The 24,269-nt window shown below is 37.9% G+C and overlaps 1 protein-coding gene across 1 annotated transcript in view; it reads left to right on the forward strand.

Moving 5' to 3' along the window:
- The window catches only part of PTPRD (protein tyrosine phosphatase receptor type D), a 1,658,801-nt gene that overhangs the window by 1,578,304 nt on the left and 56,228 nt on the right, over positions 1-24,269 (forward strand). Inside the window, exons 32-33 of the mRNA XM_045020490.1 lie at positions 4,137-4,260; positions 17,881-18,056. Coding sequence (XP_044876425.1) covers positions 4,137-4,260; positions 17,881-18,056 — 300 coding nt within the window. The remainder of the gene's footprint in view (positions 1-4,136; positions 4,261-17,880; positions 18,057-24,269) is intronic.

The following is a 24,269-nucleotide window of genomic DNA, read 5'->3' on the forward strand; positions in this document are numbered from 1 at the left end:
AGCATCAGGATCCAGTCAAAAGAGAGGGAAACTTTAAATCATCTTTGAACACACACCCTGACATGAATGCTGTACAGTTCATCCGAACATCGGGATCTTAACTTACAACTGGGCTTGGCAGGATTTTTAACAGCCAAATCATAGACCAGTGAGTGTGGCCACCTAGGTGAGAAAGGGAGAGTAAGACAACCCAACCCAACACTCCTGCATATCCTTACAGGTTCTGGGGTCCAGTCAGATAGGGATAAGCAGGTTCAGTACACCCACTAGGTACCTCTCTCCCATCCAGATGGGCATGGAATCTAGATTCTGTCTCCCAGTGCACCAGCCAGTACAGCTGAGCAGGTGGTGGGAGGTGGGTAGTAAGCTACTGCTAGTATTGTATAACTTCTGCCATGAAACATGGTGGAAGCATGGATGGAATCATAGTTCCTAACTATGTGCCACCCCTTACACAGGGCAGGCAATAAAACTACAATCTAGCCATTATTTATATGTGCCTATTTGTTTATCATCAAATATAAAATATACATCTAAACTAAGGAAATTCATTGTGTCTTGTAATTATCTCTGTGTGATCTGCAGAGCCTCTCAAGCAAAGCTGATGGCATTGACTGCTCTCCAACCTAATTGAAAGCATTTTAAAAACAGGAAAACATTTGTACATATTCAGAATTTAGTTAGTTAGTGTACCACTGGGTTATGGGAAAACATATGTGGTTAGTAGGCTACTTTAAAAGAAGTGTGCTGGTAAAATATGTTCTTTTTAAATCTCTTTCCATTGCCACAGTTCCCTGGACAAAATAACCAAAAACTTTTAGTTTCTGAAATTGAACTTTGTATCAGCCTACTTCCTGTCTTATAAATCTGCCTTCAAAATATAGGCGGTTGTATTTCTCGTATCAGGTGTGCTTCAGTAGAGGAAAATCAAACTCCAACCCCTGCCAGACCCATGTGATGAGTAATTTCAGCAGTCTCATGGCCATTAATGATGGAGAGCTAGTCACCTCTAGGTTGATCTTGAGGTCGAAAAAGCCTCCACTGGATGGAGTGCATCTACAGTAACTCAAGGCAAAGCCATAGAGAGGTGCTGACCTTAAGCTTCAAGACTAACAGCAAAGCAGTAAGCCTAGTACACAACCCACATTATTTTCCTTGCCATCAAGTTATAGCTCCAACAAGCAGTTTGAAAATTCCTAAAACAGACCTTTCTTCTTCTCATGTAAGTCACTAAACATTTTTGCCCTTTCCATTCAGTAGTCAGAAAACTGTAGATATTCCCCTTTATGATCATGGTTGGGGAATATATTTGAAGGGCCCAGTTTATTTGTTTGGTTTGTGATTCCCTGACTATCTTTCCAACATGGTTGATGAAATGAAGAGAGTCCCCTGTTTGTTTGGAATACTTCATACCATTGATGGGTGGACTAGCTTCTTTCTACTGCCAGTAGCTGCCCTTTTAAAGTTATTCCCTGTGGGGAATGGAGTTAGTTCATGAATCAGTCAGAGGAGAGTTGTCCCCAAAACATAAGAGCATAGTAGTGCCGAGAAACCTCTGTAAATATTAACCATATCAATTGCTCTATACCATATAACAACTGCACTGGGTAGTATCACAGAGGGAACATGGAATGCTTTTCATAGCATCTATTTCATAGCCTCCAGAAAGAGAGGGGGGTGTTGATAGTTGAGAGGGCTGAATTTCCCTTGAAGAATTGGAATTCCAGTGAACAAGGGTTTCCTTTAGACCAGTTCATTTTTCTGTGCCAAGTCCTTTCAGGTAAGCGGTAATAAGTAATCTATTATTTGCTAGTCAATGACACTGGGATTTCCTGACCTTTTATTTATCCAGATTGGAGATGTAATAAATTATACAGGTTTGGATTAAGACTGACATTTTAAACATTATACTGTTGTTGTTTCATTTTACTCTACTCTCCCCAGTCAAGTTTATTTCCTAAAATTTCTGTTTTCACTCTGATAAGCTTGTTTATGCTAGATACACTTCTTGGAGCCAATAATTTAATCTAACTGAATTCTAGATACTAATGAGAAAGTACAACGTCAAAGGCAGTTCAGATAGGACAAGGCACTGCTTCTCTTCAATTGATACTTAATCTATAAGAAACTGGTGTAAGTTTGGGATATATCAAGCATGGAGTCAGCCTCATCTCTTAACCTCAGTTTTCATTATGTTGCATTGTAACCCAACATGACAGGAGGCAGTGTGATGCAACAGGCTACAATTTGTGAAGAGGAATCAAGAGAATTCTTTTCTTTTGTTCCCCCAATGGCACTGTAGACGGTGTCATATTATAAATAAAGTATCCAGATGAAGGGAAAAAAAAACATTAGATGAGAAAGGATTTAACAGTATCCTTGAACTGATAGATTCAGCCTAATTACTCTAATTTAATTTGGGCAGTTTGACACGTCTCTAATTGAACCATATCCTAAGGGAAACAATTAAATAAGGGTTAGAGAGGTGTAATAATTTCTGAAGAAGGTGCTGAATGTCTGCAGGATGTTGAATGTCTGTCTCCTTAGAATATCTTACACCATAAAAAGTTTAACTTGTGTAACTAGAAATCTTCATGGGTTTGGCCCCTTCTCAATGACGTCTGTAATTTCTGGATCATAATAATTACTTAGCTCAGAGTTAATTGGTTTTAAGTCTTAAATCCTAATGCAGTGTTAAGTCTTCACATGTAGTGATTGTAGTTTAACCCCTACATTTCTTTTACATATTGCAGTATTTCTTGCCTCTTTTGTTGTAACTAGATCAAATTTCTTTCTATGTATCATCCAGGAGAATAAATGATAGTGGCCTTAATTGTTTCATTGATCTCCAGATTCTTATTCAACTCCAATTCCAGCATTATTCATCTCAAAACTGTAGAAGGGCCAGATTTTTAATGATATTTAGGCGCCTAAAGATGCAGATAGTGCCTAGTGGGATTTTCAGAAGCACCGAGGCGTTTAACTCCCAATTCCCAGTAGTTATCTATCTTTTGATGTTTATATACCTTTAAAATCCTTGCTCTTAATTACTAGTGTAGAAGTTAGGGTCAGTAAACAGGCTGGGTTTTACAAAAAAGTGAATTCAAGGATCTGCCCTAGACTGACGACAATTGTAACACGTTCAGAAGCTCTTCAGGGTAGCTAAGAAACTTTTATAACAGTTTCCATGCAGCTTTGTGTTTTACTGTCTAGCTGAACTTCAGTTTTTGACAATAAACTGTATAGAGGCCATCAATATTTCTCTCATTAACTACAGTGAGAGATGCCAAATATCTTAAATGTAGATATATGAATGGTACCTATATAACCGGGGAGATTACAGTACTTTTAATATTATTGACCTACTCCAGTGTTCCTGACTTATCTTTCCACAGTTGTTCTAGTTAAAATAGTCTGACAGTGAGAATCAGTTCGACATTTTTCTTATCTTCAGGCAGGCTGTATAACTATCTATAAGCTTATAAGAAATGTTGAGAGTAAGAATCTGTTTCTACTACCATATTCCCCTACGGCCCCCGATATGTGTATTATACAGGACCTAACAAGGGGGTCCCCAGTCTCAGCTGGTGCCTTTGGGCGCTACCATGGTACAAGTAATTAATAATTTTTAAATTCCATTTCTTTCTAAAGCATAATCTAGTATATGTGCAAAAATGTTTGCAAAACACAGGTGGATCCATATGTGATTTGAAAACTAATGAATAAATGGTATTTCTATAGTTTACAATTCAAAACATGGCTAAAATCTCAAAAATCATGATTAGCTATCCCTAGATGAGTAATAAATTTCCATTTTTATGTGTCCATATTATTTCATATTCTCTGTCTCTCCTTCCATGTAGAAAAAGAGCTTCTCCTGTTTTTCTCTTTCGTATAAGAACAAATGAGAGTCTATCTAAGGAAGATGCCTAAATGTAACTGTCAATAGGCATCAGTATGATGAGAGTGCAGTACTTTTCAGGCTGTGGCTAAATGCTTTGTGTCATGCAGTGCTATATGAATAATCTCTGGCTGTGTGGACTTTTTATAAAGCACAAGTAAAACTGGGAGTGTTCTGTTTGCTGTCATGTTATCTTGTGTTTTTAAGCTAATCATTTTTCATTTTTTTTCTTAAGTCAATTGACCCTGGCCAGCAGTTCACGTGGGAGCATTCTAACCTGGAAGTAAACAAACCAAAGAATAGATATGCAAATGTAATTGCATATGACCATTCTCGTGTTCTACTTTCAGCAATAGAAGGTAAGGAGCTATTTAACAAATTAAACTCATTAAATATTAAATGCTAATGTAATAATTTTACCACTTCTTGTCAATTAAATTAATAGCTTTAAATTCATGTAATAATCATCCTTTTCAGTGTTCATTTGCAGTAATTCAATAACATGATGCATTAAAAACTAGACAAGGTCATATATAGAAAGAGGGAGACTTCTTATTCAACACATCTGCTCCTTGTGTGTATGCCAAGTCTTATATACATACTTTTTTGACAAAAATTGTCACTACTTTTTTACTCCTAACAGCACAACTATTAGGGAGTGTGAGATGGTTTCTTGTCTGGCTCTCACGTTATCAGCATAATGGATAACTCATTTTCATTTGCCAAATCTTTAGTGATGCTGATAACACATGAGCCAGAAAGAACAGAGCTTGGCTTTCTTGTCTCAGAGTGAGTATACAGAACTGGCAGTTAGAAAACCCAACTTTTTACTTGTAAACTAAACACATTTTTCTTGGAAGTCATTGACAGACAATAACTGAATTTCAGGTATTTGTGTTCTTGGAAACTCAAATGTCATTGCCTGTAGATGGGCATCGTAGTATAAATGACAAGTTTTAGTTGTAGCTGTCTTTGACAGACAGTTCTGCAAAGATCTGATCATGTAGTGTGTTTCCCTGTGGTGAGTGACTAGGCTATCCAAGATGATGGGCTCTATAGGGTTTGTCTAGTTTCCCAAGTGCTAAAACAACAGGAGTAAAGATTATCCATCAGAGGATCTTTTTCACTGGCTACCTCTCATTACCTACCCAAGCTGTTTCTTGGAATTAATGCAGATTTTCAGTTTATTCTACACAGCTGGCCACCATGTATTAGTGATGTCAGTAATATGATTGATTACATATTTAAGTGGGACCATTTAAATGAAAATAAAAATTGCCTTTAGTAAGCTTTGATAGATCTTGTATATTGAATTGGCTTTAAAATTAAAGAGGACTTTCAATCCTTGTATCCTGTATGCAAAGACATAGTTGCTTCATTCTTAACATTCTATATGTTAAATTGTGCAGTGTTTTAATCGACATTGTGAATGCCTTATCTTTGGCTACTCCAAACCTGCAGACATGGGATATAGCAGTGATGATATTTATAGGTGTAATCAATTCTCTAATATGCTATGCACAGCCAAGTAAATGCTCGGTGAAGGAAAACACAATTCCACTGGTTGAGCTTTACCTCTTTGCCTAATTTATTGCAGCTGCATATTGTACGCTTTGATAACACAGACACAGTTTCTCAAGTATATTAGAAAATTTAAATGATTGCCTTGAAAAATTTGCATATAATAATCATCTTACATTTGTTCCACCTATGGAGCTCATTTAACTGGTATTGACTAAATTTTTCAGTGGTGTCAGTTACATTTTCTCACATTACTTTATAGAAATATCTAGCTGAACACCAAAGAGTTTACTAAAATTAGAGTTGTCTCTGTTGTTGGTTAGATGCTCATGCTGTTGGTTTGTTATAGTTCAGCACACAAAACAACAACTCCATAAAGAGAGAATAGGTAAATAGTATAAAAACCAGCCAAACAAAAACCAAACTACTGTGCAGTGATGCTCTTCTGAATTGTTTACCATTTCTCCAAAGTATATTTAAAGTCACAAGTAACTAGTTCTAAAGTAAGGGAAATAATTTTTCATTGTATGTTGGCTGGGAAGAGAGCTGAGTAACTGACAAACGAGAAGAACATTTAATTTCAAATAAATCCATTTGTTGACTCATAAGTGAATTAAGAGATGACTGGGTTTGAAAAGGCCTGCCAGATTCCCCTTAACAAGTGACCCTGGAAATTAACATGTTTTGAAGATATCATCAAAATGCGAAAAAGAAAAAAAAAACCGCAGAAATAACACTCAGTTAAACAAGGTTAATCAAATTACCCAGTAGACTAACCTTTTAAAATAAAAATTGAGAATAAAAGAAAAGTTCTAAATAACACTTTTGCAAGTGTAGTATTTGCGGAGAAGGATTCTACCTGGTAAAGAAATACTTAAAGGGATTGAGAAAACATAAATGCTAACTGTAATGTTTGATTTCCCTTTTTTAATGGCATAAATAACCTGAGGAGGTTAAAGTGACTAACTCTTTAAAAATGCTATTGATCTTAAGTGCATAAAACATAATTATAGCCATATGAAATATCAGTGATAGGCTTACATACACAAATAGCTTTTTAACTAAACCTGGTGATTTACCTACCTTTATAAACTTTTCAGGCCTCAATTCAGGACAACCAAAACAACATAAATTGAAATGTTTGCTTGTGTTAAAATAATTTGACTTGAAATAAGCAATAAGTTAACTATTTAACTCCCAGTGTCTGAAGAGATTTTCTGTCGATATATGTCTGAGTTCTTTTATGTATCTAACTTGCCAAATTTAATATATTGGCTTAACATTGCGTAATAAGTGTTTCTTTTTCAAGCGTCAATAGTTCATTACACTGTTTTGTCAGTCTATACATAAAAATAAACGTTCCTGGTAGGAAAATACATAGGCTACCTAGTATTTCATTTGACAGCTGCATTTGTTTTCAAGCTGCCATGGAAATGAATGCTTTTAATATTGTTACAGGAATATGTTTCAGAGTGGCACTATCCACATAGGTCAGGCCCAGTAGCTGGACTATATTGCATTTGTTATAACCTCATGGGAATCATTGTTCACTATTTTAAATACCTGTGGACCTTATACAAAAAAGCACCTATCCCCAAATAATATCAGGTGCTTAGAACGTCTCAGTCAGACGTGTGTTTTGGTTTTTTGCATCTGTAGTACTTAACAATCTATCTAGGTATGGTGACCCCCACCACTGTAATGTTTGAGGACCTCACAAACATTAATGAGTTTATCATTCCTGAGAAGAACTGAAGTACAGAGAGATTGAGTTATGTGCCCAAGATCACGAAGGGAGAGCCAGGGATCTTACTCAGATCTCCCAAGTCCTAGTCCAGTGCCTAAACAAGCACTATTCGCACAACTGTGATCGCTTTGTTATTGATGCTGTTGCACAAAGAAGGAACATAGAAATTGCCAGACTGAAGTGGATCCAAGATCCATCTAGTCCATTATCCTGTCTCTGACAGTGGCCAGGACCAGATGCTTCAGAGGAAGATTTAAGAACCCAGCAGTAGACAGATGTAGGATAATCTGCTTCCCTCATCTCTAAAAGTTAATCGACTTAAGCCCTGAATCACGAGGTTAAAGATCTCTTCCAAAAGTTTTATTAACATTAGGTGTTGTATTTTTATTATACTTTTAAACATCCAGTCCCTTTTTTGAATCTTTCTAAGTTCATGGATTCAACAACTTTCCGTGGCAATGAGTTCCACAGTCAACACTGAATATTGTGTAAATGGATAATGGTTTTGAATTTGCGATATTTTAATTTCTTTTCATTAAATGCCATGTTAGGAGGTAAACCTAAGTTGGTTATGTTCATTTCAATTTCTATCTGAAAAAAAAAATCATTTGGCAGAATTCCGCTCCGGTGTGCAAGTTGAATCTCATCTCTGATATTGTGCTGGTTTTGGATGTGTCCGGGAGGGACACATGCAAGGAGAGAAGAAGGTGAAGTTCCATAGCACTAGAAGAGAGCAGCATATCAGAAATGATATCTGATGCATGGATCTGTGTGGATCTGAGAGCAGAAATTTGCCTCATATTTGTTAAGCACAAACAGATCAAATTAGCACAAATAAAAAATTCATTTTAAACTTTAAAAGAAGATTTAAAAATAGTGGGAAATAAAATATTTTTCAAATGCACGTACAAAAAGTCTTCCAGTTCTTGTTCGGAGGCATCTAAGGCTAAAAATCTGTGATCTGTATTTAGATTTGCATAATACTAGCAGTTGAAAAAAAAATCAAGTGTAAATAATATCTACCATATAACAATTGCTTGATTATTTCTGTTGGGCGGTTTAGCACCTTTAAAATTAGATTGGGCATTGGAGTAAATTTGTGCATATAAGAAAAATCTTAGGAAAGAAAAAGGCAAGAAACTGCTAATATTCTTATTTTATATTAAGTCACCAGTTACCACTAAATTGACATTCACTATTTGGGTCATAATCTTTAGCTGTAGAAGGTATTCTGACAAATTTATATTGTTAACTACTTGCTGAACAGTTAAGGGCAACTGTAGTGTACTGCAGTCTGGTTACTCATGCTCTCTGTCACACTGCAGTTGTATTATGTTCTGTTCACAAAACCAAACCAAATGTTTAGGGTGATTTCCTGTCCCTTCCCATCCGCAAGCAACGTGAATGCATAATGAGGATAACGGTGTAGAAAGGGCAGGCTGAATGGCTGTCTCTAGGTTTGACTGGCTGTCTAAACAGCAAAGCTGAAGTGAATTTTGAGAGAGTAAACAACATGGACTGTGGATCCGCTTACAACCCAATACCGCTCAGTGAAGAAATATGTTGGGGCTGCAGATGCTACCGGAGCTGGGAGGCCATACTAGCGCAGACACAGTTGCTTTACTGTTACTCCAACACCAAAAGGAAATAAGTCCATCAATTCCCCCACACGTGTATCCCCACTGGAGAGTCCTTGCAAAATGTCCGTGGGCTTGGTTTTTGCACAGAGGTGAAGGATTTGGTCCTTAGTTGTTTAATGTAAATTCTGATAGTAAAATTGTTTTCCAACCAAATTATTTTGCTTTAAAAAAATTAAACTGAAAATGTTTTTGTCTGAAGCAGTATTTTAGTTTATAGGTAATAGGAATGCTATGTCATCTAAGTATTAACATTACTAGTTACTTCCATTCAGGAATTCCTTTGATATACATCATAGTGCTGTATTTTATATCTTTACTCACCCTGGAAGAGCTAGAGAACTGCTTTATGGATAAATTGAGTTTCAGAGAGCCACACAGTTATCAGTGTGATGTCCTCACATTGCACTTCAATACTTGTTTTGCAATATTGTGTCAATATGACACTGTCATCAGAATGCATTGTTGTCATACTTGTGGCATTGTGCTGTTATTATCTGTGGCTCTCTGTGTTTTATCTCTTTCTACCCTTCCAGCCGCTTCCTTGCCAAGAGTCTTTCTATTGACCAGTTTAGAAAATTTGAAAGTGACTGTAACTTTTTTTGTTTTTCTTTGGTCCCTACTGCCACTTTTCTCAGCCTTCTTTCCTTGCTTGTCTGCTCTGGCTTTCTTTCCTAGAGATAATTTTCTGTCTCTCTGCATCTTTCCCCTTCCTTGTTGCTTATTTCTGCTCTCACGTCGCCCACACCACCGACACCTAGATCCCACTTCTAGCTCTAAATCTTTCCATCTTTTTCTGCTCTCTGTTCCCTTTTCACTGTCTTCTCTTCTCTCCATTCCATGGTCCTTTTCCTTGTTCCGTCTGTTCAGTCATCCTAGTCCTGTTCCCTTCTCATATTCTGTTCTCCTCTCCAAAGTTTTCTCTCTATATATTGCCTTCTGCCTTGGGAACTCCTATATCTCTTCTCCTTTCCATTCATTTCTTTCCTGTACTCTTCTAGTCCCATCAGCCCATTCTCAGCCCAACCCATGTACCTTCCCATGCCAACAATCCATCTTCTCCTCCACCTAAGTTTCTCCTCTTCCCTTTGTTCCTTAAACTACTTTGCAATATATTATATTTTCCTGTCCGCTAGTGAAATTTCTTCATTTTATCAGTTTCTATTATTAAAAGTGTCTCAGCTGAATACTGCTCTTTTTTCAATGAGCTCTAAATACTACATGGTATTTATTCCATGGCGCCGTTTGAGTTTGGTAATCTCCTTACCAATATATATCTTGTTACAAGAGAACTTTCTCAGAAACAACATTTTTGATTTGCATCCAATAGCTGTTTTAGTTCATTTCATCCTGACATAGTTCAAAACATTAGTCATTGATTTAAGCCGATAGTACAGCTTCATCAGCATTTTCTATTCATCATTACATTATCTCAAGTTAATTGTTTACAAGCATGACAGAGTTTAATCCTATTACTTCAGACTCTTTTTTTATACTTAACAGCACATCTTTTAGAGAAACCTCATAGAAACAAAGGTTTATGGTTTAATTTGTCTTAAATAGAAAGACTGTGCAGTACTTAGCCTTTGTAAAGACTTGAAACAATTTCATGATGTGATTTCAGTCTGTGAATAAAATGTAAAGTCTAATTAAAGCTATTTAAGATGACAACTTTCTTCAGGGAATCAAAGAAATAATGCTAAGGTCTGCATTACCAGCCCCATTATGTAGGACTTGTATCTCTTAACCTGTGTACACAGAGAATATTGCTGCTTGTTCAACTCTCATTTTATTTCATGAAAACATTCCAATAGTAAGTCAGTAGCCACAAGCAACAATGAGTCCTGTGGCACCTTAAAGACTAACAGATGTATTGGAGCATAAGCTTTCGTGGGTGAATATTCACCCACGAAAGCTTATGCTCCGATACATCTATTAGTTATTGTTGCTTTTTACAGATCCAGACTAACAAGGCTACCCCTCTGATCAGTAGCCACAGAAAAACTGTTTTTATGCCTGTTATCTTCTGTGTATCTCAATTGTGTTATTGGGGTATTTTTGTTTCACTGGTTTTTACGCTCTGTGTGTGTAAAATCTGGTTACTTTATTTTCCTGAGAAGCCAAGGTCTTTTGTGCTCAACCATTCATCTAATGTTGCCACCACAGAGCTAGATCTGCATGCCAAGGAAGAAACTTGCAGACTTTGGTGACTCTTTCCCATAGAGAGAAGGGCTACTAGAAAAGGGGTATGAGAGAATTGTTCTGCACCACCTGGAAACTCATTCTTCAACTGAGCTCTTGGGCAGGAACTGAGACCCCATCACTGGTACAACTTCTACAATGGGAATGATGCTGAAGAGATCAGGCCAGATTCTGTGCCCAGTTACACTGGCATAAACCAGGAATAACACTGATGTGTTCCTCCAGCTTCAGAGTGGTTTAACTAAATACAGAATTTAGCCAATTGTCTCTTTCCTGACCCACACGTTTACAGAAAGCAGGCATTCAAAAACTACTGATCTTGGACTGTTACACCCAAATTTAAGTAATGATGGCAGTTGCCTCTGTGCTTGTGGGTAAGATGCCTTTAAGCTCTGGCAACTAACAAAGGTTTGCAAGATTTCTCCATAGTACAATCAAACTGGCTGGCATTTGATTGTTTTTATGCTATTAGATATGACACAGTGTTGTCCAGTTTTCTCAGTTCGGAGTGTGGTTATGGTCAGAGAAGTGACTATAAAATGACATGTTGTTACTGTACATGTATCTCCCCCTGCAATGAGCATTTCACTTTTGCTCAGTTTACAAGTTATTACTATTTATTATTTATGTAGCACAAACATTGCACTAGACACTTGCCGGAGAATAATATGAAAAGGCCCATGCCCTGAAGGGATTGGTGGGTGTGTTGTGTGAGGTGGCTGAGCAAGGGTGTAGTGTATGCCTGATGTAAGGATGGGGGTTGACTGGGAGAGTGAGTGAAATGAGTTTTTTGGAGCTCATTTTGAATGTAATTGGTGTGTGTCTGAGAAAAGATGACTGGGAGACTAAGTCAGAGTAGTTGTAGGTGTGTCTAGTAGAGCATGTGAGTCATGGCGTGGTGATGGCATGTGTAGAGGTAACAAGGGAGAGTGGGAGTGGTGTTCATTGTGGTTGGCGGAGGAATAAGTGGATTGAATAGTGTGAAACCTACGAATCCCCACAATCTGAGCAGGGAAAACCAATCCTGCTTATTGTTGGCCTCTCTGCACTCCCCTCCCTTGAAACACATCACTGCACACAGCCTTCTTCACAGATGGGAGTGCAGATGCATTAATTTAGTACTACTTGAAGCAGAATTCACTTCGAGAATTCGAGTGAAGATAACTGCTCACATGTCATCTGCTTTGGGGGAGGGAAATGTTGCAGAGAAAGGGTTTACCCATTCATGTCCAAGGGAGCCCCCCCTTACAAATTCCATGGAGTCCAGTCTCCATGAGGAAGTGTAGCACAGAGCCCCTTCCACCAGTAAACAGGGATGCAGGTGAGAGTGCCGGCTCTGTGGTATGTTCCACCTTCTCTTGGCCCTGCAAAAGCCCCTCTGCAAATACTCTTACAAGTTAACTCTGCTTCTCTCTTGATTTCTTTCCAGGGTTGAGTGGGGATCTAGTCTGGGAATATCCCTTGTTCAGACAATTTTAAATATTAAAATTTCAGCCATTCTGGAACATTTTTTTTTTATTTTTTTGTTTTGGTTCTTTAGCAGTACGGTTAACATTGGATTCAAGGAGTATTAGTGCAATGTTTGATGTAGAGTTTACAGTATTCCCTCTTACTGATAATCTTCAGGGTGAGTTGTGTACTGTTGTCTCCGGAGGCCAACCATCCCAGAAGATCACTTTACAAATATAGTGCTTTTTTAAATTTATAACAACATATGCTTCATGGTGTGATACCAGACATCATAATGTAATTCTAATTTATTCAGAAAATGTTTCTTACCAGCCTGATTCAGTTTCTTCATTAATAATACCCAGTAGGTATAGATTTCTCATGTTGGCCTCATGCTTCTTCTCATCTGCTTTGTGAAGATTTTTTTTTATTATCTTGATAAAGGAAGAAAATGTGACATTGTCCCCAGCAGATGTATTTTCTAAATCATTAACTCAGATGTCCACATTCAAGGAAACGCGAAAATGTGTCCAATCAAGTCAGAGAGAGTCTTTTGAACCCCAAGTCCCATCCTTTGTAAATGGAATTGATGATTTTCAGGCATGCACACATCATAGCCTTACTAGGAAAAAATAATCAGGAGTCACATGATGTGACCTTCAAGACACATGACTTTTTAAAATGTCTGTGATGAAGTAAGTGCGAGCATCAAGAAAATCATCCATTATCCGAAAATAAGCAAGAGCAGTCAACAAAAAAATTACTGAGGACAAAGGAAAGAGAAGAGAATCATCATTGTGAAAGAAAAGCTGCTAGCCAAGAGGTACAACAGCAATAAAAAAGTTGGTGGGGACAGGGAAATAGACCACAAGTGAATCTTGCATCTATATTTAGGGTGGACACCATCAGGACAGTAAGAAGTTAGGGGAGAAATCTTTTCCCTTTCCTCCCTACATTCCCACACAGTTTGTTGTGCCTTTTAGTGTTATGGTGAGCACTGTAAAATAAATAGCTGAGGGATCATTCTATGCCAGTTCTGACCCCATCTGAGGAATTTCAGTGCATGGTAAAGCTAGTCAGGAAAACTGTCTTATTTCGTATAGAAAATGTCAAATAAAATGATTGTTTTCCCCATTTTTAATGGTTTTTTTTTCAGGTTTTCATAGCAAAACTAAAGACCAAACAGCTTTTAACACTAAAAACTATTGTTTTCATCAAAAACTTGGAAAAAAATTGATGAAAGCAGAAATTTTCTCAGGAAAATTTTTGTTTTGGTAGGGCATAGTTTAGTCTAGTCTAAGGCATAGTCAGTAGGCTTTCCTCTGATCATGGGTGCTTCTAGATCTGGGAATGCTGCTTGTTCTCTCGTCAGCTCTGAAGTTAGAGGTCTTTTCCTGTCCTGAGATATTTAGTCAGCACTTTCCTCCTACATGTGTGCATGCATATAAACACACACACACACATATTTATATATATATAAAGCCAAATTGAAATTTTAGTTGCAGTTAAACTAAATGCTATTTACACAGGTTAAAAAAAATCTATATTGCTTCCTTGAGCCTCCAAGGCTAGTTTTACTGGCCAAACTAAGCCTATCCTAATGTGTAATCCATAGTTTTATAGTCTTTTCCAGATTATATTGGATTTTAATTAGTCTCATTGTAAGGGGTCAGTAACCTTATTCAATGCTAATTGGGTGCTGAAATGAAAAAATAGGTACATTAAAAAAAATCTCTATAAGTAGCAAAAGGAAAGATTTGATGATGAGATTATTCCACTGTACATTCAGATTTCCCATTTATTTCAGAATAGTCTGTCTAATTTACCTAACTGCTTCTTAGGATAGCTGTGGAGGGACAGGGGCACACATGTGCCTGTTAGTGGATGTGATGTGAATTTTGGAAAGAGATAGGCTCAGTTATAAATGAAGTTATAAATAAGAAGATTTAGATTTGTTGACTCTGATCCTGAAGTAGAGATTGGAAGATTCTTCATAAATAGATACTTTGTAAAGAGCTTTGACATCTAGTGATGGCAAAGCGCTATATAAGAGCTAGTTGTTGTTGGAAGAGGTGGAGTGGGGGCAGGAAGAGGGGAGTTGGGGGGCCTTGGGGGAAGGGGTGGACTGGGGGGCAAGGCAGGGGGTTTGGGGAAAGAGTGGAGTGGGGGCGGGGCCTGAGGCAGAAGCGGGGGGTTGAGCACCCCCTGGCAGTTAGAAAGTTAGTGCCGCTGATAGCTGTGAATCTAGTAGTTTGACATAGAATCGTAGGACTGGAAGGGACGTTAGAGGTCTTCTAATGTAGTCCTCTGACTCCAGGCAGGATTAAGTATTATCTAGCATAATTATAAAAGCATAAACCGGTAATTCCTGCCAAAAGAAAATTGACTCAGAAGACTCAGCTCTATTTTCATACTATTCTATTTGGATGCACAATTTGATATGTTCCAGCCAAAATTTCCAAAAATACAGAAGTTTTCCACATAAAAATGAAAAAAAAAATTGAGAAAAAGCAGCTGCTCCAAATCCCAGTCTCTCTAAGATCTCAAAGTCATCAATTAGAAAACAGTAATGACACCAGCTCTCTCTCACCAATAGAAATTGGTCCAATAAAAATATTACCTCACCCATGTTGTCTCTCTGGTAATGACACTGTAAGTATGGTATGAATATGCTGTGTCCCTAAACAGTCTTCAGAAGAGCACACAGTCCCAGAGTTAAATCCTGATATGACATCTTTGGAGTTAATGGGAGCCTTTGACTTCAGTGGGTGCAGAATTGAACCCTGACAAAGCAGGCCAATGCTCAAACCACTGAGCTAGCTCTCCCTTGCCTTCCCCCCGATCCTGTTATTGCACAACATTAAACAGTTGTAAACAAGGTTCGGGGTTTGGTATACAGAGATGTCAGCCATCTTAGTTCTATGGTAAACATACATTAAAAATTCTTTAATCTTTTCTTTAAAAGAAGGAAAAAGAGCTAAACTGTTTGAAAAGTAAAGTATTGAGTAAGTCTTTTAGTTTAACAACACTCCTTGTTCTCTTTCCCTTTAGCTGGAGAGAGAGTTTTCTCCTCCCCCTAACAGTTTTTTAGCTGGTATTAAAAATAGTAATAACCTTTGAGAAAAAGAGCTAGTTGAGATATGCTGAAGCTGCTGTTAAAGTCTGATCCCACTTTGTAGAAGACAAATACACACACAAGAAAGGAGAGAGAAGAACAGCAAAGGTTGAAAATGCAGCTTCTCCCTCTGGTGTAGATTCTCACTTGCAACCTTACTGCAGAAATATGCAGGCACAGCATGCGCATGGTCTTATCAACCACTGCAAGACATAGCAAACTGGTACCAACATTGGGCTATGTAGGGCATTGCTTTTAGCTGCCTCTTTGGTCAGAGTCTTACAGCACTGTTGCAAAGTATACAGCCTTGGCCAGCTAAGCCAGTCTCTTATTAAACAGAAAGGCAAAAAAGAGAGCTAGGAAAGAGAAGAAATAAGGTGGGGAATGAAAAGGACACACAAATGGGGTGGGGGGTGACAGCAGGAATCAAAGTCTCATGTTCCCAGCTGGGGTTCAGGATTTAATCAAAGCCGGTAGTGGTGGCAGATGTCATCTGGGTTCCTCTCTCTGGCCCCGTCTGGTCAGGACTTCTTTCAGGACCAGGATGACAAAGGGCTAGCAGTGTCACAGTGGATCCTAGGAGACGGAGGATGTGTCAGCCACAGTGGTGAAACTCACTCCTTCTGGTCCACCTGTCCCCCCCTTCCGAAGTAGTTGATAGCGTGTTTTTCTCCCCCAAGTATTTTCTTTTAAGAACCCCCATAAGAGAGCAATGGGTGAAATAGCCCATCCTTTCATTATTTTGTCCAACAATTCTGGGCCATTGATTTCCGGTCCCACACTTCTCTTGTTTATCAGCATGGTCTTTATACGCCCCTTGAATTATATCAGGTAGGCCTTTTTGTTTGGACTAATTCAGTCTTTCTGATTCCATTTTGCATCTTTTTATTTATTAAAAATAATAAATTTATTTATTATTATAAATTTATTATTCTAGGTTATTGTGGTATTTTATGACCTTTCACTCACTTCTTACAGTTGGGCTCACAATTAAGTTAAAATGGAGGCCGAATTGTTACACTATGTCTGGGAGTTCCTCTGTGCTATCTCAGTTTTTTGCTCTGCTCGAAGAGCTATGCTAACCCCTGTATATCCAGTTGGAGCCCATTGGACCCTCATGCCTGCATGACTTGACAGTAATACCTCTCAATCTCAATAAAGAGTTTTAGTACCTATGCCTAGGGTGACTCAACGGAACAGGACTGCAGGGTCTTAGACCTTCCACCTTGTTACATATGTATTTAATTTTTATTCAGGTTTGTGAAGGTGTTTACTTCATACACATATGTTATAGTAGGTTCCATGATTTTTTTGCACTTGGTTTCCATATTCTTTTTCCTAAAAGAAGGCCAATACTTATCTACTGCAATCCAATTATGGGGAGAAGTACAAACAGTAATCATAGTAGTCTGAAACTATCAGCACCTTTCCCATATTTAAAACTGTAAAGAATGAAAACATGGGAGCCTATAATTTTCCTTTGGGTGAAGAAATCTTGTCCTCCCCCCAGGAAGGATACACAAGATCTGAAATACAACAGAACCACCTCTTGCAAAAAATGGAGCCGTGCTCCACAGTTGATCTTTTCCTGACAACATGCAAGGGAGTTTCTGGGCAGCGCAGCATGGCCACTGAATCAACAAACTGCATGTGGTTACTGGCCAAAATGCCTATATAGGTCATGAAGCATAGCAGGCCACATTAGTGTGGTTATTGTAGAGCATTCTGCCCATACAAGCCCCCAAAGTCATGCACTGGCAATTTGTCCATTTGAGCTTTGTGCAGCTGATGCAGATTTCCTCCTAAAGTTAGAGAGTTTATTTTGTACAGTGGTTTTGCTTCCTTTTTCTCTCTTTTGCAAATTAAACATTGTAGGAAAACAATATCAAGTGATAGGTTGCATTGGAGAGAGGGAAGGAAATGTGGGGACAGGAGACAGCTGGAGTTTGAGAGCCCATTTGTCTCTTTTGACGCATTTTATTGACTGATTGATCACCACTTTAGCAGAAAGATACCAAAACTGTCTGGAATAGATACTAGCATATATTATAATTGGCTTCTGCAATCTAAGCAAAAAAGAGGTTCTCAAACTTAAGTTTGATGCCAAGGCAAGAATCTGCCCCTATCTAAACACTTCTTCCATGCCAATTGACATCACAATGTTGTTATATTGTTTGTTTATCAAGTTTCAAATATACTTATTAAAACATATGGAGAAACCTGTGCTCACCTTTGTAACAGAATATCTCAGGAATAGTGTCTGATGTGATCTGACTTCTCAAATGTATTCATTCTTCCTGCTTTGCAGGCATACCTGGAAGTGACTATGTCAATGCCAACTACATAGATGGTTACAGAAAGCAGAATGCTTACATAGCAACACAAGGGGCTCTCCCAGAAACTTTTGGAGATTTCTGGAGAATGATGTGGGAGCAACGGGGTGCAACTGTAGTCATGATGACAAAACTGGAGGAAAGGTCCAGGGTAAGAAAGAACTTTATTGCTTTTGTAGACTAATTAAAAAAGAATTAAAACTTGTATCTGCTTTATCATTTGCATAAGTTTTTCATTCAAATTTGCCTGAGTTTTTGCCCAATCCTCTCTGTATCTGAAATATTTGAGAGTGATTGCTAATAATAGTGTCTTTATTATTAAATGTGGAGCTATACACATGTGGAGCCATGCCACTTTTTTCTTAGTCTATTTTCTAGTGACTAGGAAACTTGACAACCCATCATCTTTAATGTTTCTCCAGCAATTTCAACTAAGTCCAAACTAAACTGCAATGATGTTTTGATGCAACTTACTATTTTCTAATAGAACCATTTTCACTTAAAATTATAATTGAATTTTGTTATTATTGTTAGTAATGGGGCCAAAATATGTTAGGCATTGTTCAAACACATAGGAAGACATAATCTTTTTGTAATATTGAGCTGCTGAATATTTTGTGTTCCCACACAAAATGAGAAAATATCAGCTAACATACTATTTGGCAAATTTTTATTCTGATTAAAACAACCTGCAAGCTGTATTAACGATTCCCAGAGAGACCAATGTCAATTTGGCATGTGATAACAAGAAGTCTACTTTTCTACCAAGAACCAAATAGGGATCAGTGCCTGAATTGATAAAAATAAACATGAATTCAAACTTCTGCCCAGTCAGAAAGTTGGCCCTAACTTAACGAGAAATGAACCAGTTCTTGAAATTCAAATCATTTGTTAAAATAGTGTACATTTTTGCAAGTCTGTATTTTCTTGTTTCTTTTTTACCATTGTGAAACAGCATATTTGTGCCTGACTTCTAGCCCAGTTTGTGCAGGTTTGGGTAAGATTCAGATAAGAATCCAAACTTTGGCTGCTTATCTGAACAAAACATCTCAACTTCATGAGACTTATCCATCATTAGAAACAAGAGTAGGGGATTGGAAGTGTCACTTCCTGCACTAGAACAAAAATATGGCTGAATCATCTTTTCATAAGGAAGTTAAGATATGTCACCATCACTCGACTTTTGGACATATTCTGTTGACTTCATTTTAGTTAAAATCAATGAGTACTCAGTTGTGGATAAAAATATAAGAAGGGTGTTATATTTGCACATGGGACTGCTAAAAGAAAAAATGTTTCTTACTAATACATGCCAAAAACAGAAGACAAAATTATCTATGGTGTTTCAACTATGAGGCCTTCACCAGGAATAACCCGAAAAGGTCAAAGTAAAATTAGGGAAGCTGGAGATGGAATGCAGGGTATGTATGTGCTCAGAAAGGAAATATTGGAGTGGGTGGGTATCAGAAAAAAATGGCATGACCGTAATGTTAAATTAAAAATAAGGATTTTTTAAACATTGTGAAAAGAATGGAGGTGGTCCACCAAGGTTGAAATAAGCCACGGGGGTCGAAAAGTATCTAGAGTCAAGAAAAGTTCCAACTGGGGGAAAAAAGAGAGAGGGGGGAAAATATGCTGGCATACAAAAGTCTTTAAATCAGTAAAAAGTAGACTGTGCATCTGACCAGATCATAGTTTATATATAAGTAGTTTATGTATAAGCTCCATTTTTTAAATTAGAACATTTTTAGTTTATTGAGATGGTAGCAAAACAAAATCCACTGTAATACTTCATTCCTTTCTGTAATGACATTATCGTCTCTTCCCATGTTGGATGTATACAGGGCTCTGCTGCTTATGTAACCTGAACTTCGTGACTGCAGTACTTTTGGTTTGGAGACTTATTGGTGTGCAGATTTGGCCTCTTCCCATTTCAGAACCTATTAAAAATAAAGGAATAGCGTCCAGTTCAGGCAAGATATAGCAGTTAAATTATAGACTCAGTGCCTGCATGTAAATTCAACTTCCATTAACATCACTGCCCACACATACCTGTTGGTAATAAGTCCATTGCCGAAAATATTTTTCTCAGAATACTTTATTTTATCTTGCTGCCCCAGGCCTTACTTAGCCCAGGAACCGAAAGTTGTTTTGACGTAGGCAAATGAAATTCTGCCCATTTCCTTACTAGTGCTTCTAATAATAAAGTTACTTCTAAATGGCATCAGTGCTACTCTAAAGTCTGATGATAATGAACAGTCCTTTGCAGAAGGTATTTTTACTTAAATACTTCCCATGTATCTTAACACTGCAGATCGTTGCTCCATGTACAGAAACTTGTTTTGAAATAACCAAATAAAACTCTGCTCATTCTCTTCACTAATTGCTTATTGCAGTTTCAAGCTAACTCTGCTCTCTGCTGACTGTACCCTGAAAAGAGCTGATCAGAATAATAATCACCTTTACATATGATTTGCATTCAATGGCAACACATTCCTTGAGTGTAATGAGAGTCCAGACAGTCCTAGTCAGTTGACTGTCTGTGTGTTTCTTTCATTTATGATTTAGCTCATTCTTAGTTCATAAGTGAAATGAGTTTCATGCAGTCAGCCCAGTCAATAATAGTCCATGTAACCAGATCTCAATACATAATTTAGCAGAATGGGCAATTTCGTTTAAGGTGGAGCTTGCAAATGTGAAAATATGACACTTAGGTTACCTCTTCCCCTCCTAAGTTAGCATCTTCAGATAATGGCATTAATGGTATTACTAGTGGGGTAGAAGTGGGAATCCCTAGTCTAGGAAAGAATATGATTAGAAGATTACATATTTTTTTCTACACCATCATTTCTTTATACAGCACAAGACCAAATGAAATTTCAAAAATGAGTTATAAACACTATTAAACGCTAATGAAGATTAGGGCATCCTTCAATTTTGTTTTTCTTGTTCTTTGTTCCCTTTTCTGTCCGCTTCCGTGTCTTGACATCCCTGATCATTATCTCTTCTGCAAAGGAAGATCATTCCTCTCTGGGACTTCATCTCCTTTTCTATCTTCATGTCTTCGTTTTGTTTACCTTCCTTTTTTCATTGTTCAGTGCTGGAGCTTGGCATCAGGCTTTTTAACCTGTGCTGCATGGATAAAGGGTTGTTTTTTTTTAAATGGCATCTGCAGAAGCAAGCTAAGTTGGTTCATTAGCATGTGTTAGATGTCTGACTAACCTCAGCTTTGAGAACTTACATATTTAGCAGCTGAGAATGTCAAATGAAGATGTTACAGTGAATTAGTTATCCATTTGTTTGGCTATTGGGAAGCTGCAGAATAAAGAAAGCTCTTTCATATAAAGCCCTTCACACATTGTTTTTGTTTTAAATGTCATCTCTGCAATCTCACCTGACCTAATCCAGACCTCAGAGAGGAAATCAGTCCCATTACTCTGCTATCACATACGTAATTTATATGAAAAAGGATTATACACACTGCAGTGCATGGAAAAATGTTGATAACATATTTGTTACATGCATGAGTTTAATCTGAATGAAATAAAAGGAAACCATTAAGGGGTGAAAACTAGAGATTAGGAAAAGCAGTTAACTGTTACAGTACAGGAACACATAAAACAATTTAAAGCATTAATATTATGGTGTGAGAGTTTCTGGATTGATTCCCGCCCCCTCCAAAATTTACATTTTTAGTGCCAGATCCTTTTGGTTTGTTGCATTCTCAGGGGACCTCCATGCCGTAGCAGGTGGTCTGAAATTGTTTCCATGCTACAATCAACATATGCATTGATCTGAGAAGCCAGGTGGGGACAGGGGACCTCAGTGTGGAACAAAAGGAAATGTTGTTACATCGAGGCAACATTTGCATTATCCACTAGGTCACCATATATTCCCCTCAAAGATATTGTTTGGGATAGAACATTGTAGCAGGTAACTCCATTGCAAGGGATCTTAAACCTCCATTCCTTATTCTAATTCCTTGGTATAGACTCACTCCAGAATGTTCTGGGACAGACACAGTGTTCATTTATACTTCCTCCTCAGTGCTATCACTGACAATATTTTCCTCGCTGGGGCATCACTAACACGGGTGTTCACAGCCAGAATCCTGTGTCACAACCAACCCTCCCCCCTTCCTCCGCCCCCACCCCCGCCAAATTAGAGCCAAATACAATATAAGGCTTGCAGCAACTGCTTCAGAAATATGAACCTCAATTTAAATTCTGGATTGATGAGGAACTACTTATTACTTACACCGATGCTTCATACATTTCCTCATAGCTAATGACCAGCTGGAAGAGTCAAGTGCCTGTCACTTTGCTGCAGGCCCTTAAGTTGAACTTGCCAGTCATTAACTACCAGGAAATGGAGACTGTTGCAAGCTACGAATATATACAAATGCGAACAAAAAATAATTAATTTGCTATGTGGCAGTTGAACTACATGTTGCCATAGACACAGTGAGCTGTATGCAGAAATAGTCTTATCCTACGTGTCAAAAGACCAGTAGGAAAGCAGGATCATCTTTCCATTAATTTAATAATGAAACAATGAGACCCTCTGTACCAGTCCTATATTAGTGCAATAAGAACAACTGGGAATAATTAAGGGCCATAGGCTTTGCTTCTATTTGGAGTATTTATCACGGTTAAAGAGAATTAAGTGCCTTTTTGTGTGTGTTTGCCATCTTTAGAGAATAATTACATATAGTTTCAGCAGTGCAATAGCTACGCACTGGGTTCATGCAGCCCAGAATCCCCCTTGGCACTTGGTGTTATGCTACTCACCTTGGTAGTGCCATCCTCTTCATTGTGTTCTGAGTCCAACCATTAGCAACCTGCTCCTCCACAGCCACTTGTGGAGAAGCCAAGAGGGGTTCCACTCTCCTTGGAGAAGCTAGATGAACTTGATAATATACGTTCACTGTAACAGCTAGGCTGCTTTTGTTTGGTGAGTGTTGTGTGTGTTTTTTGAGAGTTCAGGACTATATGTCACCCAGTCAGAACACTCAGTTTGAAGTCCCAATGTTTTGAGAGGTTTATAATCCATCACACATGTAAAAAAAATATAGGTGCTGCAATGTATAGACAGCATATGCCCACACACTAGAGAAGTAAAAGGGACCAGGACATCCATTTACTTGCGGCTTGGAATTAGAATTTTGATTTTATTTTTTTATAGGGAGAGGGGAGTATTGAATGGCATCAGGGAAGTTTTATAGCAGTTCTAGAAGTACAGAAAGCAATGCTGAAGAATGTTTGGTTGTGCAATAAATTCAATATGCAACATGGTTGCTCCCAAAGTCTGTTTAGTATGAATATCATTGATGCAAATGCATGGTGTGCTGCGTTACACACCATGGACATTCAGAATTTCAAGGAAGCTCTGGGTATAATCCCCAGATTCTTCTGCTCCAGAAGCACAGGTCTTTACCACATGAGGTGAATTTCCATTTGCTGATGGCAGAAATGGGTCTGTAATATGCTGAGCAGTTCTGATTGCATCCAATAGAAAGCAGGTTGTACTGAAGACATATGCAGCCTAAGTGACAATGATCCACATCTTCACTAATATGGCATTTAACTGTTTTTTGCAAATAACATGTATAACCTGAACACTCTATCTTTCACTTAGTCCAAACAAAGTGTCAATGGTTAGCATACAAACATTGCTTTTGCACTATGCAGTATAGGCTGGGTGTATTCATTTTTGAAAAGTGATGAATACTTAATGTAAACAGAAGACCAGCCACAAAAATAATGGTTACTTACTGTGGAAACTAGAAGAATATGCATGTCTGTATCTGGTAAGCTAGCTATAAATTCTCAGCTTTCTGCTCTCCACAGCCATGCTGTCAGGAAAGGAAGGATGTTGTAAGTGGCACTTCTTTCTTGCTGAATAATACTATCTTCTTTCATGGGAAGAGATAAGCACTTGATTTGCTATTGCTTTTTGATTTAGGATGGCAAACCAATAACTTCTGGATCAATAAGGAACTATCCATATTACTTTCTTTTTAACTCTCTTAGAATGTTAAGATGTAAAAAGGATAAGAATTGATGGGAGTTAAATCTAGCCCCCCCCCCCCCCCCAAATTGCATTGCTGGCAAAACTGTTGCTAGACCATGCATACACCAGATTCACAAAAAGTAAATTAGAAATGTATAGGTTTTGTACTGCTTTTTCTTCACTATGGTAAAATGCATCTGGTAATTCTTATAACACTGGAAGTGTTACATTCTGTTGTGGGACCAGTTCATCCCGGCACATTTGTAAAACTCAACCTTACGGCAATCCAGTAAGGGGGAGATTTTCAAAGGCACAATGGGCAGTGAGCTGCTCAACTCCGACTGAAAGTATG

Source organism: Mauremys mutica, chromosome 6 (genome assembly GCF_020497125.1).
Source record: "Mauremys mutica isolate MM-2020 ecotype Southern chromosome 6, ASM2049712v1, whole genome shotgun sequence".
NCBI classification, from domain to species: Eukaryota; Metazoa; Chordata; order Testudines; family Geoemydidae; genus Mauremys; species Mauremys mutica.